We start from the raw sequence: 13,638 nt of genomic DNA on the forward strand, positions 1-13,638 counted from the left end.
AGGATCATCATCTCAGACAAGGGCCATAGAAAACATATTAAGAGCTTAAATTGTCATGTTATTTGTAGTGCAATAGCTAGGATATGGTTCATCATACAGTTTTAAGTGAAAGGCTAGAAAGATGCTAGACATTTTGGTGTTTTGTTTGATATTACTCTGTCAACTGTGGACAGTGTACTGTGAGCAACCATCATAAGTGATATTAGCACACCCCTCCCCGCAAAATGCAAAAACATAAACAAAAGAGTAAGCAGATCCCCAACATGAGGGGGAAAAGTAGGGAAAGCTAGAATTAGGCAAAAAAAGAGCTTAAGAAGAGCAGGGAAATCCAGTAAGGTTTAATTCAGTTATGTATCAAATGGAAGTAAACCAGAGTGCCTTTTTGTGTGGGTTATCTGAGTTCTGCTGTTCTGCACATGTGTATTGTATTGTGATACATATTTATATGAATTATATCTACTTATACCCATCCTTTACATTAGCAGAAGTTACAGCCTTCATTGAATTTGTTTTTGCCATTTAACTTTGTTTCTTTCTCTTTTTTTTTTTTTTTTTCCATGTCCCATTCCTGTCTGGGAAAGGGACCAAAAGTAAGTTTATATTGGAGATGGACATAAAATCTCTAATGTTGTTCCAAATGCATTTATTGATTCAAGCTCAGGAAGACCCTGCTCATTCCTGGCAGCTCCAAAGGCAAAAAGAGAGGTACTGCACAGTGCCTTTCTAATTCACATAGTCCATCCCTGAACTTAAGTAGGAGACAGCAAACAGGATGTAGGCTAAGTAGACCTTTGGTCTTCTCCAGAATAGCCATTCATATTTAAATGTAACCCTCTCTGGAATTCCTCCCACTACCAACTCTGTCCCATCTTTAGAATCTTGCTCTTCTCCCAAATGGTACAAAACAGAATAGACTTACTATGCTAAATTTCTCCCATCTTATTTGACCACTAATGTAAATATTTTTGTTTGATGTAAATTTTTTGTGCAAATTAGATTTCCACAAATACAGTGGAAACAGGCTACACTGTAGATGATCTCTGACCATTTTCCTCAGGGCGAGAGATGGCATGATATTCCACTAGACATAATGTTATTTGATAATGTCAGGCAAAATTGTTTAATTTAATATGCAATAATATATAATAAATGGCATCCCTTTATTCAAAGTTACAAATTTCTATGAACAAATCAGGTATGTGCATACTTCATGTTGAATATGATTGGACATTGCCAAAACCACAAAATGTAAGGTTTCAGAATTTTATTGGAAATATTTCATAGGTTTCTGAATTGCATTAATGGGACAAATTTGCAGAAAGGAGATGGTAATGCAGCCACCAATCGGGCAGTTAACAGTTCTTAGTTTTTTTCTATCCATAATTTATTTTAGGTGTATTGTAAGAGGTGAAATATGTTTATAGTTCCCCACAGTTGGGAAGTCAGACCTTAAATTTCCTAAAAATTCACCCCAAAGGATGAATCATTTTATATAACGTAGTGGTGATAGGACATTTTTAGGGAGAAAGCCTTTAGCACTTATTTTTAACTTTATTATTTTTCACTTACCTCTATTGCATAAATGAAATACATCCACTTAAAGGAGACATGACAGGAAATTATGCTTTTGTTTTAAAATTTTGGAATTAAGACAGTTGGGAAGGGAATTTCCTTTGAGGGAAAAAAAAATCCATTTTGAAATTCAGAAATGTTTTGTTTTGGAGTTGTGGCAATAAAAATATAAAAAATGAGCCAGAACCAACTTTAAAAAAAAAGAAGTTTTTGTTCAGAGAGCCAAAAGGTTATTTTCTTTTTTTTTAATGATATTTATTATTTATTCAAGAATCCAATGAAACCATGAACAAAGCAATTTCAATGAAAAATACTGAACCATTTTGAAAGACAAAGATATGTTCCAATGTTTCATTATGAAACATCTTTCATGAGAAAAATAGATAGTGGAAATATACTTTTGAGACAATTAACTAGCTTTTCACAGTCGTATATAACAAATAAATTATTTTTAAAACAGCCAGATGGAAATAGGCTACAGTCAAATATACTACAGAACTGCTTTAAGTAGGAAAGAGAGTGCTTAAGATTGTGAGGTGCCCAACTTGAGTTCTTTTTGTATTTTTGTAGGGGGATCAGCAGTTAAAAATCATGATGCTAAGTACTTCAATCAGTTAAGATCAAAAATATTTCTTTCATTTTGGGATAGACTTCTTCAGATGCTGGTTAAGCAATGTTCAAGGTTCATTTAATGATTTAGTATTTAATCAGTCTTCCAATAAGCTCATGTTTTATTAGGTTGTCTGTGATTCAGGAAGAAAAACAACAACAAGAACAACAAAACTTATGTTGGCATAATGTTTTTATGCCAAACCCAAAATAAAGAATTATAATTAATTGCATATTCAGGCATCTCTCTTGGCAGTGATTTCTGAATTTGATTTCATACTTTCATACTTAGCATATGTTCTATGCTAATTCGAGCAAAATGAGGTCTCGGCTTATAATTTTCCTGTAAACCTTTTTGCTGTTTGCCGCCAAGCAACAGACAGACATGTTAGCACCAGTATGTCTAATAAGTCTTTTGTTAGCTTTCATGACTTCAGGAAACGGCAAGACCTAGAAGAAATAGACTCCTTCTCTATATGTTGCTTGACAAGTATGCAAGCAAACAACGCATTGTCATGGGACATCTGCTTAGCAGTGTTGATGTATCCTAAGAGAAAAGCTCAGCAGCTTGGCATTTAGACAAATACATTTAAGCAATTCAGCAAGTTATGATTGTTTCTGCAAGTTATGATTTCCTGTCCTGACCCTGTCTAACATTTCCATTCCTATAAGTGTTTTATAGTTTGATTGTCTGCTAGCAAATGGTAAGTATCCATCTCTGTCGAGGGTCACTCGAATGTTGAGGCTCACTCCACAAATCAGAGTGAGCAGCACTTTAATATGAAGGTGGTTTAACTTGTGGCAAGTGCCGAAGCCTTTTCCACAAGCCGGAGTGAACAACACCTCTATGGGAAGTGAAGTCAACTCCGCCCTGCTGTTGTCTGTAGCAGGGCTTTATACCGGTGCAGGTGGGCATGCGCTGAGGAGCAGCACTCATTGGCTACAGGCTCCCAGCTGATTGGTTCTCCTCCAGGTGTTCGGTTGCTAGGCGTCGGTCCAGTTCCCCACAAACTCCACTTTCCTATATATTCTTACTAAGGCCCCAACATCTCCCCCTCTTTTTTCCAAAAAAGAAAAATTAGCAATAAACATTGCAACATTTACAAAAAACAAATTAACATAGCTGTAATCCTCAGCATTTCCCCTCTTTTTACAAAAAACAAAAATTGGCAATATCATGCATCAAATTATTACGAACAAAAACAAAGTAACATAGTTGCAAGCATAAATATAACCATTCTGGTTACGCATAAGTGTAACAATTTCTATAATTCATGGTCCATTAATTGTTTCTGTCCTTTCGCAACCACGGTCGTACCCATTTGGCTGGTACCCAGGTCGCTCCGTCTCCTCCAAGTATGCACGCATATCCTCGTCCCCATGTAACTAACTCAACTGGACCTTCCCAGATCTGTTTCTGTGGACAAAAGACTTCCACCTGTACCTTCTTTCCCGAAAGGTCAGCTGAATTTTTTGAAAAATGAGTGAAAATGGGTACGTTGTCATCATTTCTAGGGTTGAGCCAATTCAAAACGTAGCATGCTTTACTTGTTAACTCATAGGGACCCATCTCCCCCTCTTTTTTCAAAACAGACAGTAATTGTTTTAAATTTCGATGGTGTCGCTCGATGATGGCCTGACCACCCGAATTATACGGGATACCCATCTGATGGGTTATTCCCCATTGCTGAAAAAAGTTTTTACAGATGTTGCTCTTATACGCCGGTGCATTATCTGTTTTTATGATGTCCGGTTTCCCTAAAACAGCAATTACCTGAGCCCAGTGTTTGCAGGCTGACTTAGCGTTTGTAGAAGTGGCTGGGGTCGCCCAGAGAGCCTTTGAACAGGTATCCACCGTAACATGTAGATATTTTAGTCGGCCAAAGGGAGTGAATTCCGTAACATCTGTTTGCCATATCTGCCTCGGTTGTAGTCCTCTTGGATTGGTACCCATTTCCTGTAAAGGGGTCAGTCTTGTGCAATCCGGACAGGCAGCAATGATAGCACGAGCTGCCGCTCGGGAAATTTTAAATTCACGTTGTAACGCTCGAGCAGATTGATGAAAGAATGAATGAGACGTTGATGCCTGTTGTTCCGCCGAACAAGAAATACCCGCTGCTGACACGGCACTATCTATGACTGCATTACCTTCTGTTAAAGGGCCCGGTAATGCAGTATGACTACGAATATGCGATACCCAAAAGGCATGCTTTCTTTGTTGAATGATGTTCCACAGCTGGACGAACAAAGCTTGGAGATTATGGTTATTTACATGTCCTATAATTGCCCTATGAATTCTTTTGAACGATGCCTACTACATATAGGGAGTCAATAACTATATTCATGGGCCGATCATGAAAAGTTAGAAATGCCCAAATTACCGCTTTTAATTCTAGAACCTGCACGGATGCAGTTTCCCGTCGAATCTGAGTTTTCCAACGATCTGACTCCCGGAAAGCGTACCCATATTTCCCAGTTTTGCTGCTAGCATCTGTGAATACAGTAATTGCGTTTGATAATGGTCTTAAACTCTGGATTTCTCGTTCTTCCAGCTCCAAAGAGGTGTGGAAGAGAGGATGCTTGGGATAATGATTGTCCACTCTAATGCCCTGAATAGCTAGAGCAAATTCTGCACTTTTTAAACACCATTCTTCAACTAATTCCAGAGTCTTTAGAGGCAGGATAATACTATCAGGCTCTCTGCCGGCAATTGTTCGTACGCGTTGCCGGGCTTTCAAAATTCCCATTCCAATTGCTTCATGCCTTTGAGTTAGGGTGCGTCGCAAGTGGCTTGGGAGAAAAACCCATTCCAGTACAAACAGGATTCCTTTTTCATCTATCTGGGCGATAATTATCGCCACCTCCCTTTCCCGATTATAGACCACCAGGGATATTGGTAATCTTTCCTGGAACCTGTAGGCCGCTGTTTCTGCTATCTTTTCCTCGATTCATTCTAAGGCTGCGACAGCCTTTGGGGTTAAGCTCCGCTTTTCTGCGGGCTCTTTAGCTCCCCTAAGCAGTTGAAGCAACGGCTCCATTTCCACATTTGTAATGCCGCAAAAATTCCTAATCCATTGGATGTCTCCCACCAATTTTTGTACACAGTTAACGGTGTCAATTTTCGTCTGCAATTTAAGCTTCTGGGGTCTAATTCTGGCTTCTGTGATAACCATACCCAGATAATTCCAAGGAGCTTGCCTTTGAATCTTTTCAGGGGCAATGACCAGGCCAAATTCCTTTAGACAGTTAATTAGCTCCTCTTCCTGCTCAGCTGGCAAAACTTCAGGGCTTGCTATTAAAATATCATCCATATAGTGGTATGTGATCAAGTCGGGGTGCTTTTCCCTCCAGGGTTTCAGGGCCAAACTCACAAACCATTGACAGATGGTTGGTGAATTTTTCATTCCTTGGGGAAGAACTACCCACTGGTATCGCTCCGATGGGCCTTCCCTGTTAATTGTAGGCACCGTAAATGCAAATTTTTCACTGTCTTCTGGGTCAAGCGGTATATTAAAGAAACAATCTTTTAGATCAATTACTAACAAATTCCATGCCTGTGGGAGCATAACAGGTGAGGGCAACCCTGGTTGTAGAGCTCCCATGTTTTCCATGCATGCATTAACGGCTCTGAGATCCTGTAACAACCTCCACTTTCCAGATTTTTTCCTGATGGTAAAAATAGGAGTGTTCCAGGGACTTGTTGACGGCTTAATATGACCCTGATCTAACTGTTCTTTAACTAATTCCCTTAGATGATGCAGCTTTTCCTCCGGTAGCGGCCATTGGTCCACCCATACAGGGTCCTTTGTAATCCATTTTAGCTTTAAAGTAGGGCGGAAGCTGCCCCCAATGGCCGCTAGGGAAAATGTGACTGCAAAGTGACACCCCACTGGGCTAAAACATCCCTGTCCAGCAACCACAGTGAGGTACACATCACATACGGTTTTACCTTGGCCCTGTTTCCTTCATCATCTATAACAGTCACGAAATATTGACTAACCTGCGTAGGAGATTGCCCCCCGATCCCTGTCACAGGGGTATCAATCTCCTGCAGATCCCACTGTGGTGGCCATGCGAATTTAGGGATGATAGTAATGTCAGAACCGGTATCAAGCATCATGGCCACATTGGTAAGACGAGTGCCGTCTGGTCCTTCCATGCTCACAATTTTTGTCGGCCGCTGAGCAGTTATCTTTTCGCAAAAAGCAACCTGAGGGGGTCCGGAAGATCCAAAGCCCTTATTTCCCCGTCGGGCCTTTCCAGGATTGGGGATTGCAGCTCGAAAAGGTATTAGTTGAGCTATCCTGCTCAATGCCGGAATAGTGATGGGAGGATTAAATATTTTCACCATTATGCCAATATTGCCGGAATAATCAGCGTCAATGCACCCTGGTAACACAAAAATACCCATTTTTGAGGCTGATGAACAGCCAATTATCAGAGCGGATAGGCCCCTCCCCAGAGGACCAGTGCATGTTGATTCTAGAATATGCACGTCAGAATCTCTAATCACTGTGGATTTTGCCACATAGAGGTCGACTCCTGCACTTCCTCGGGTTGCGGCGGAGAGTTCGTGGAGGCAGCCATTGTCTGGGGATACTTGTTCGCCGCGTCCCTCACAACGCGGCGGCTCCCGTTTCCCTGTATTGGCGTGCCGTTTTTGCAGAACCGTGATCGGCACTCCGCTGCCTTATGCCCGAACCTTTGACATCTCGTACAGGTCCCATTAAATCCTCTCGGGGCCATATCCTCCATCCTGAATCTGTTGGGACACTTCCTCCTCATGTGTCCTAATCGACCACATAGGAAACATGTCCCATGAAATCTCTTGTCTTCCTTTCTAGACATTCTTTCTCCTTTAATTGCTGCGGCCAAAGTCGCACCATGTATTTTTGCTTTTTGTTCTTCCTCCATCAATGGCGCTCGGGCACAGGTCTCTATCATTTGGACAATTGAAGCTCCTGGTGGCAAAGCAGCTAACAGTTGCTTGCAAGTTTGGTTTGCGTTCTGAACTGCTAGATCTTTTGCCAATATTGCTTTCATTTCCGCAGGCACATTAGGTGCCATATCCAGGGCTTCCTTCAGTCGATCAACAAAGTTGAAAAAAGACTCATTCGGCTTTTGTGTTATTTTTGTGTATGGTAACTGTGGCGTTCCTATTTGTGGTAGTGCAAGAAAAGTGGCTAGCGCTGCATTTTTTGATTGCTGTAGTATCCTAGGGTGAAGCGCTGCCTGGGCCTCGGTTGCCCGGTAACACCCATTCCCCATTAGTTGATCAAGGGTGGCAACCCTTAATGGATCGTCCATACTGCGATTTAGATTCTCCAATTGTTTTTCCTCTAATCTTTCCTGCCATTTTGCTAACCAAAGCATGTAAGCGGTAGAGGAAAGCAGGAGCTCCATTATCGCTCTGCTATCCGCAAGTACCATATGGGAATATTTAAACAGGGCGGAGACCTGATTTCTCACCAACTTATTGTCGTGCCCATACTGCATTACTGTTTTTTGTATGCCTTGAACAAATTTCCAATCGAGAGGTTCCCACCTGGGGCCCTGGGCTCCCGTTACTACAGGAGCTGCTAGTGGTGTTAATACAAATTCTCCTTGTAACTGAGCATTCTCTATGAGCCCTTTATACCGTGCTCCCGCATTAAATGTTGGATTAACAGGTGGCATTCCCTCATCATTACTTCCACCTGCAGTGGAAGTGGCTGGGAGCTCCGGCAACAATCCTTCTTCAGCTGGGTCACTTCCTCCAGCTGCTTTCTTTTGAATCTTAGGAGCATCTTTTCGTGCCTCCCACTGTTCCAATTGTTTGTCTACATTTTCCAACCCTTCGACTATAGCCCTATGGGCAGCCTTATAGGCTGCCTTCACATCTCTGGCCTTGGACCCACCGTCTAATCGCCGCATTTGTTCTAATAATTCTGTCATTCTCTCTGCCTGTCCCCGAAGTTCTTGTCGCATTTTTTGAACCACGGCATTATCATCGTCCGATCCATCTGGGATCGGTACTTTAACTGGGTCCACTTCCATTTCGGGCGCTGTGGGGGTTGGTCACTTTTCCCCCTCCCATTCGGGCGCTGTGGGAGGTGGTCGCTTTTCCCATTCAGGTGCTGTGGGGGGTGGTCGCTCCTCCCCCTCCCACGGGGGGAGATACTCATCCACTCCCCCCCATACTTCTCGTTCCACCAAAGTTACCGGACATGCCTGTTTAGGTGAGGTTACCTTTCTCTTATTATCTATTTTCTTACACTGAATTGGCTCAGTATTGTTGGTACATTCAGAACTTTCAGACCCGTTTTCCTTTTCTTCTCCATGGAGCGCTTCCCAAAACGCAATAGCAACTAACCGCTCAAACATAGGCCATATTAGACGAAATGTCTTTGTGAGGCGCCACGCTTCCTCCGAGCCTAATTGTACACCGTCCCATAGTTCTCTTCCTACTCGCTCCCATGATTCAAATTTATATGCTTGGGAAGCTTCTTCTATGATTTTTCTCTTCTTACAAAATAGTAATAAATCAGTTAGCTCGGTTTTCGAGACCTCAATCTTAGTTTTTTGAGCAAGCCTTACGAAGCGTTCAACAGTATCATGTTCCATTGCTGTTGCAGCAACTTTCACTCTAGATGCGCCAATTCCCATTCTGACTCACCAGGTCGTGGTCACAATCCGCTTTTCTCCAGTAAGATCCCTCGCGTTCTCGCACGATCATGTCGGGGTCACCAGATGTCGAGGGTCACTCGAATGTTGAGGCTCACTCCACAAATCAGAGTGAGCAGCACTTTAATATGAAGGTGGTTTAACTTGTGGCAAGTGCCGAAGCCTTTTCCACAAGCCGGAGTGAACAACACCTCTATGGGAAGTGAAGTCAACTCCGCCCTGCTGTTGTCTGTAGCAGGGCTTTATACCGGTGCAGGTGGGCATGCGCTGAGGAGCAGCACTCATTGGCTACAGGCTCCCAGCTGATTGGTTCTCCTCCAGGTGTTCGGTTGCTAGGCGTCGGTCCAGTTCCCCACAAACTCCACTTTCCTATATATTCTTACTAAGGCCCCAACACATCTCCACCACAGCATGCGCATGCAAGCTCAGACACATGCATGCATAGCTGTCCTTCTATATTCTTTCTTTTTAAAGACGGACATAGCAATCCTGTGCCTGGGACTTAACCGTCAGCAATTGCTTCAACAATGGCAACAATAAAATTTTCTTAGACGGAAGAGCTTTGCCCCTAGGTTTCTTCTCTATGAAGTCCTTTAGTAATGACTGCTATTACTACTTAGAAACTCTAAAGTCTATTTTAGGTTTGTTCATTGGATTTGTTTGTATAGTGAATTGGGTAAATACCTTCATATCCCTGAGAATCCTTTTATTACTTAACATCTGTTGATGCGGGGGTCTCGGACACCACGGACACGATCAATGTGATCAAGCAGTACCAGTTTATTCAGGGTTCCAATCGCGCTTATATGCAAGGCTTCCCCGTACACGCGAGCGCTTCTTTACAATGATTGGTCAAGACCCCGCGTCTACGCATCTAACTATACAGTGTGATAGGCTAACTAGCAGAGGCTAACTAACAGTGTCCACGTGTCCTCACGTTTAACAACTGTCCCTCTCTTCCGGTTTGTCTTCAACTCTTTGACTCCTTATCTGATTGTTCCTTATCTTTTATTCAACAGTCTTTTTCATCCTTTTAAGCTAGGTCCGGCACCCTGGTGCCCACCTGGTACCCATCTGCCCTTTTATCTACGTCTTGACACCTATCTGCCCTTTTATCTAGGTTTGGCGCCTACCTGGCTTGCTCACAGCATGACCACTGGCCTTCAGGAATCCCACAAACATCAAATCAGCAAAAGCTAATTCCTTGCACCAGGCAGTGCTGTGCAGCCATGGATCTGGGACTCTCACTTTTTGTGGTATTCTGTCTGCAAAGCATGATTGCCAGTTGGAGCAGGCTGTAAAGATCTTCCTATTTAATCTACTCCCTCTTTTTCCGAGTTTCAGCTTTTAAAGTCAGAATAACTCTTCTTCTTTTCTCTTACTTCCCTACCGCTCCTAGTTTAGATGAGTTCGTAAGGATGTTTTTCATATTAATAGCCTACGCTGAATTTTCTTCTGAAAGTAGCTTCTGAAGGAAAAGTTTCCCTTTTCTTGCTGAAACTTTAAGCATTCAGGTGCTTGTTGTTACATGGGAATATACAGATTTAAACACATGTGTTTTGAATATTTTTAATTTTTTTCCTTTTAGTGTAATTTTGAAAGTCACATTAATATATGGTATTTTATTTACTCAGATGTATGAAATCAAAGAAGAAGGAGGAATTCTCATGAAGCTAAGTGAAATATGGTTCAGACTGACAGAACCTCTGCAACCTCAGGTGCCACAAGACAATACCAAGATGAAAAGCCTGTCCTACCCATTCTCCAGAGAAAAAATGTATTTGTGAGTACTTCAAATTGTGAAGCACAAAAAAGAAAGCTTCAATTTGCATTTTACTATTGACAATTTTTTCTCTTATAGTGCATGAATGAAAGGATCATCAGCACAGTCATGCTGCATCACTGGGGATGCAGCATTTTTGGATATCCTGAGGAAATGTACAAGTTGGCAAATTATTTTTGGAAACATTTCCAAGTGATAAAAGAATATGTCTGGGTTAACTTGAATCTATTGTAGCCTGAGTAAACTGATCTAAAATAAATTCTCATTCACTAATACTGAGTTTGGTTTCAGTGGATTTACAGAAATATAAGCTGACACAGAATTTCTGTCTGTGTTTAACTTTCTTCTGTTGGATAAGGCACTTCAAAGAGTGTAATAAATAAAGTGGTTTTAATTTGAACTGTAAGAAATTTATCACTAAATGACTGATGAGCTGGACAAAGATACTAACACCTGTTTTGAGAAAAGAAAGAGCTAGTAGAAATGTAATAATATTTTTTCGTGATCAATTTATTATAGTAATTAAATTTTGGTTCATAATATAAGGAATCTGTTCCTTATATTCCATAAGAAATTTCTGCCATGTGCCCCTTCATTCAGGACTACTACTTCTCAATCTGGTTCGTTGTAAAACATTTCATATTTCATCATGCTTGGCTCCTTGTGTTTGTCTGATAAATAAAAATCAGTAATAAATATTATGACCCATAATATCTAACAAGTTTCATTTATATAGAATACAAGTGACATCGATTCAGGGCAATAGACTGGCAAAACTGATTTCACATTTTAAGGTTTTGGGGAATACATAATTCCAGGGTAATTGTTATTTGAAGAAGTGTAACATTAACTGAATAGTCACTTGGAAAACAATAATGAACATCTGTATTAGGCTAGTTGACACATGGTAACATTCATAATTACAGAATGTGATAGCACTGAGGGTGTTTTATAAGGAAAGATTACAAGGTCAGCTTGTATAAACAATGGACGAGCTCTCCTTACCCAAAAGGCATTTTTTACAATTAATATTTTGGCATTTTTCCACCTACCATCACTGCAATCTAGATAGAACTCTGGAAGACTAGGCCTTAAAAGATCTTATATGAAGAGATATTCTTATTTTCTGCTGCCCTATCACAACTCTGTTTCCTTTAAACTTCTGTTTTCCTCCGTTAATATGTCTTTTAAATGAATTCTAAATCAAATTGTTTGATGTTATCTTATTCATTAGTACCATTTCTGAAAACATAACTTTTTTTGTCTTTCAATTTTTTTTAGGTATAACATTAAAGACAAAGACACTTTTTTTGACAATGCTACCCGCAGCCGAATAGTAAGTGAACAAAAGGCACATATCAATGAGGAAAGGCTTTTTGTGCTGAATGGGATTTGTTGCAATAGAATGAGTGTCTTTGGCTACTTGGCACTCTGCTGATTTCATCAGTATATGCATTTTGTAGTTCCTCCAAAATTCTTTAGATGCTATGCTGACTCCTCCCCAACATGCTACATTCATCATATGCTTACTCAGGTTTCACAGATTATTATACTTCCCATGTGAATGTTAAATGTTGTGTTTAAGGTGCCTCCATGACTAAATATGGAGTCAGATTAATTTGCCATTTTCTTCTCATTCTATCTGAAGTCCGTATGCTACTTACACTTTATGTAAAACTTATACCAAATTTTACAAAGATTTGGCATAGCAGGACTTATACTACAGATGTTAGGGCCAGATAATGAAAAAGTATGAACTGTCATAGCACCATTATCTTCAGTGGCATTCTGGCATTCTTTAATCATTTTTCTTCACTTAATATTAACTAGAGTGGCCCCAAATTATATATCTATATGTCAGTGAAACATAAGATTTAAATTTAAATGTAAGTTTATTCTACAGAATCCTCTTACATTTGAACTGAATTTTATTGTTTACATTGTGAGGAATAGAATGCTAAAGACAATGTGGACGTTATGTCACTGTTCCTCTTTTCCATAGGTACGTGAAATTTTAAAACGCACACCTACGAACTCCAGAAACAGCATGGGTAAGAGCAAAGACAGATGATTATGTTTGTTGCTTTGAAAAAAAATTGTTTGCTTGTTGTACTGAATATTTACTTGCCTAGTAGAACATGAAAGTATACTGGCACTTTTCCACTAAAGATAGATATGGAAATAAATACATTTTCTGAGAAATAAAACCAGACTTTCTTATCTACTGTTTATGCAGAACTTGCTTTTCATTTCTTTAGATGTAGGACTTGACTCATAACTTGCATTTCACAACCGATTCTAAAATTGAATTTGGTTATTGTAAGATCTGCTTTTGAAAATTCAGATGTGAACTCCAATATATTGCATTATTTCATCCAGGAGCAGATTTACTTGCCACTGCTATACATTACATATTTTCAGGTTATTTTTATCACTGCGGCTTTAAAAATGATGATCACAAGCTGGATAGTGAAATCTGTGAGTTAAATATGACTGTTCTGAAAAGACTTGGATCTCTGGAATCCAGTGTCAATTTCCACTAGCAAGTTTTGGTAAGGGTGTTTTTTTTTTTTTTTTTTTTTTTTGTGGCTCAGTACGGATACAGATTTGCATATTTTTCCCTGTTCTTTTCCTTCTGCCACCATGATACCGCCAGCCATATCTCTCTTGAGTTGAAGAGCTTGTAGTAGTGCTTTCTGGCATGTTTTCTGAAAGTCCTCTGTTAGCTTGACCTCATCTTTGAAGACCACTATATTCCTGTGCAATGTACTTATTCTTTGCAAGTGAGCTGTACAAGTTGTCTCCTGCAGGTTCTTGGAGTAATTTTGTGTGGTAAAGTTGCAGGTGAGAGATTTTTTTTGGTTGAGGAGCTGAAGTGGAAAAAGATTAGTTTAGGTAACCCTAAATAGAAATTTTATGATTTTTTTTCCCATTATATGGAAAAAAAGGAGTTACTTTATCATTTTCCACCCAAAACACTTGGTTTGCATTAGAATGAACATACACCTTTT

General features: G+C 40.2%; 1 protein-coding gene across 1 annotated transcript in view; it reads left to right on the forward strand.

Annotated features, from left to right (window-relative positions):
• The window catches only part of ANO2 (anoctamin 2), a 169,200-nt gene that overhangs the window by 36,710 nt on the left and 118,852 nt on the right, over positions 1-13,638 (forward strand). The window contains exons 5-7 of the mRNA XM_088537398.1: positions 10,479-10,627; positions 11,909-11,963; positions 12,630-12,678. Of these exons, the coding sequence (XP_088393524.1) occupies positions 10,479-10,627; positions 11,909-11,963; positions 12,630-12,678 (253 nt within the window). The remainder of the gene's footprint in view (positions 1-10,478; positions 10,628-11,908; positions 11,964-12,629; positions 12,679-13,638) is intronic.

This window comes from Tinamus guttatus, unplaced genomic scaffold (genome assembly GCF_059628265.1).
Source record: "Tinamus guttatus ecotype Peru unplaced genomic scaffold, ASM5962826v1 Tinamus_guttatus_pri_ptg000753l, whole genome shotgun sequence".
Classification (NCBI taxonomy): Eukaryota; Metazoa; Chordata; class Aves; order Tinamiformes; family Tinamidae; genus Tinamus; species Tinamus guttatus.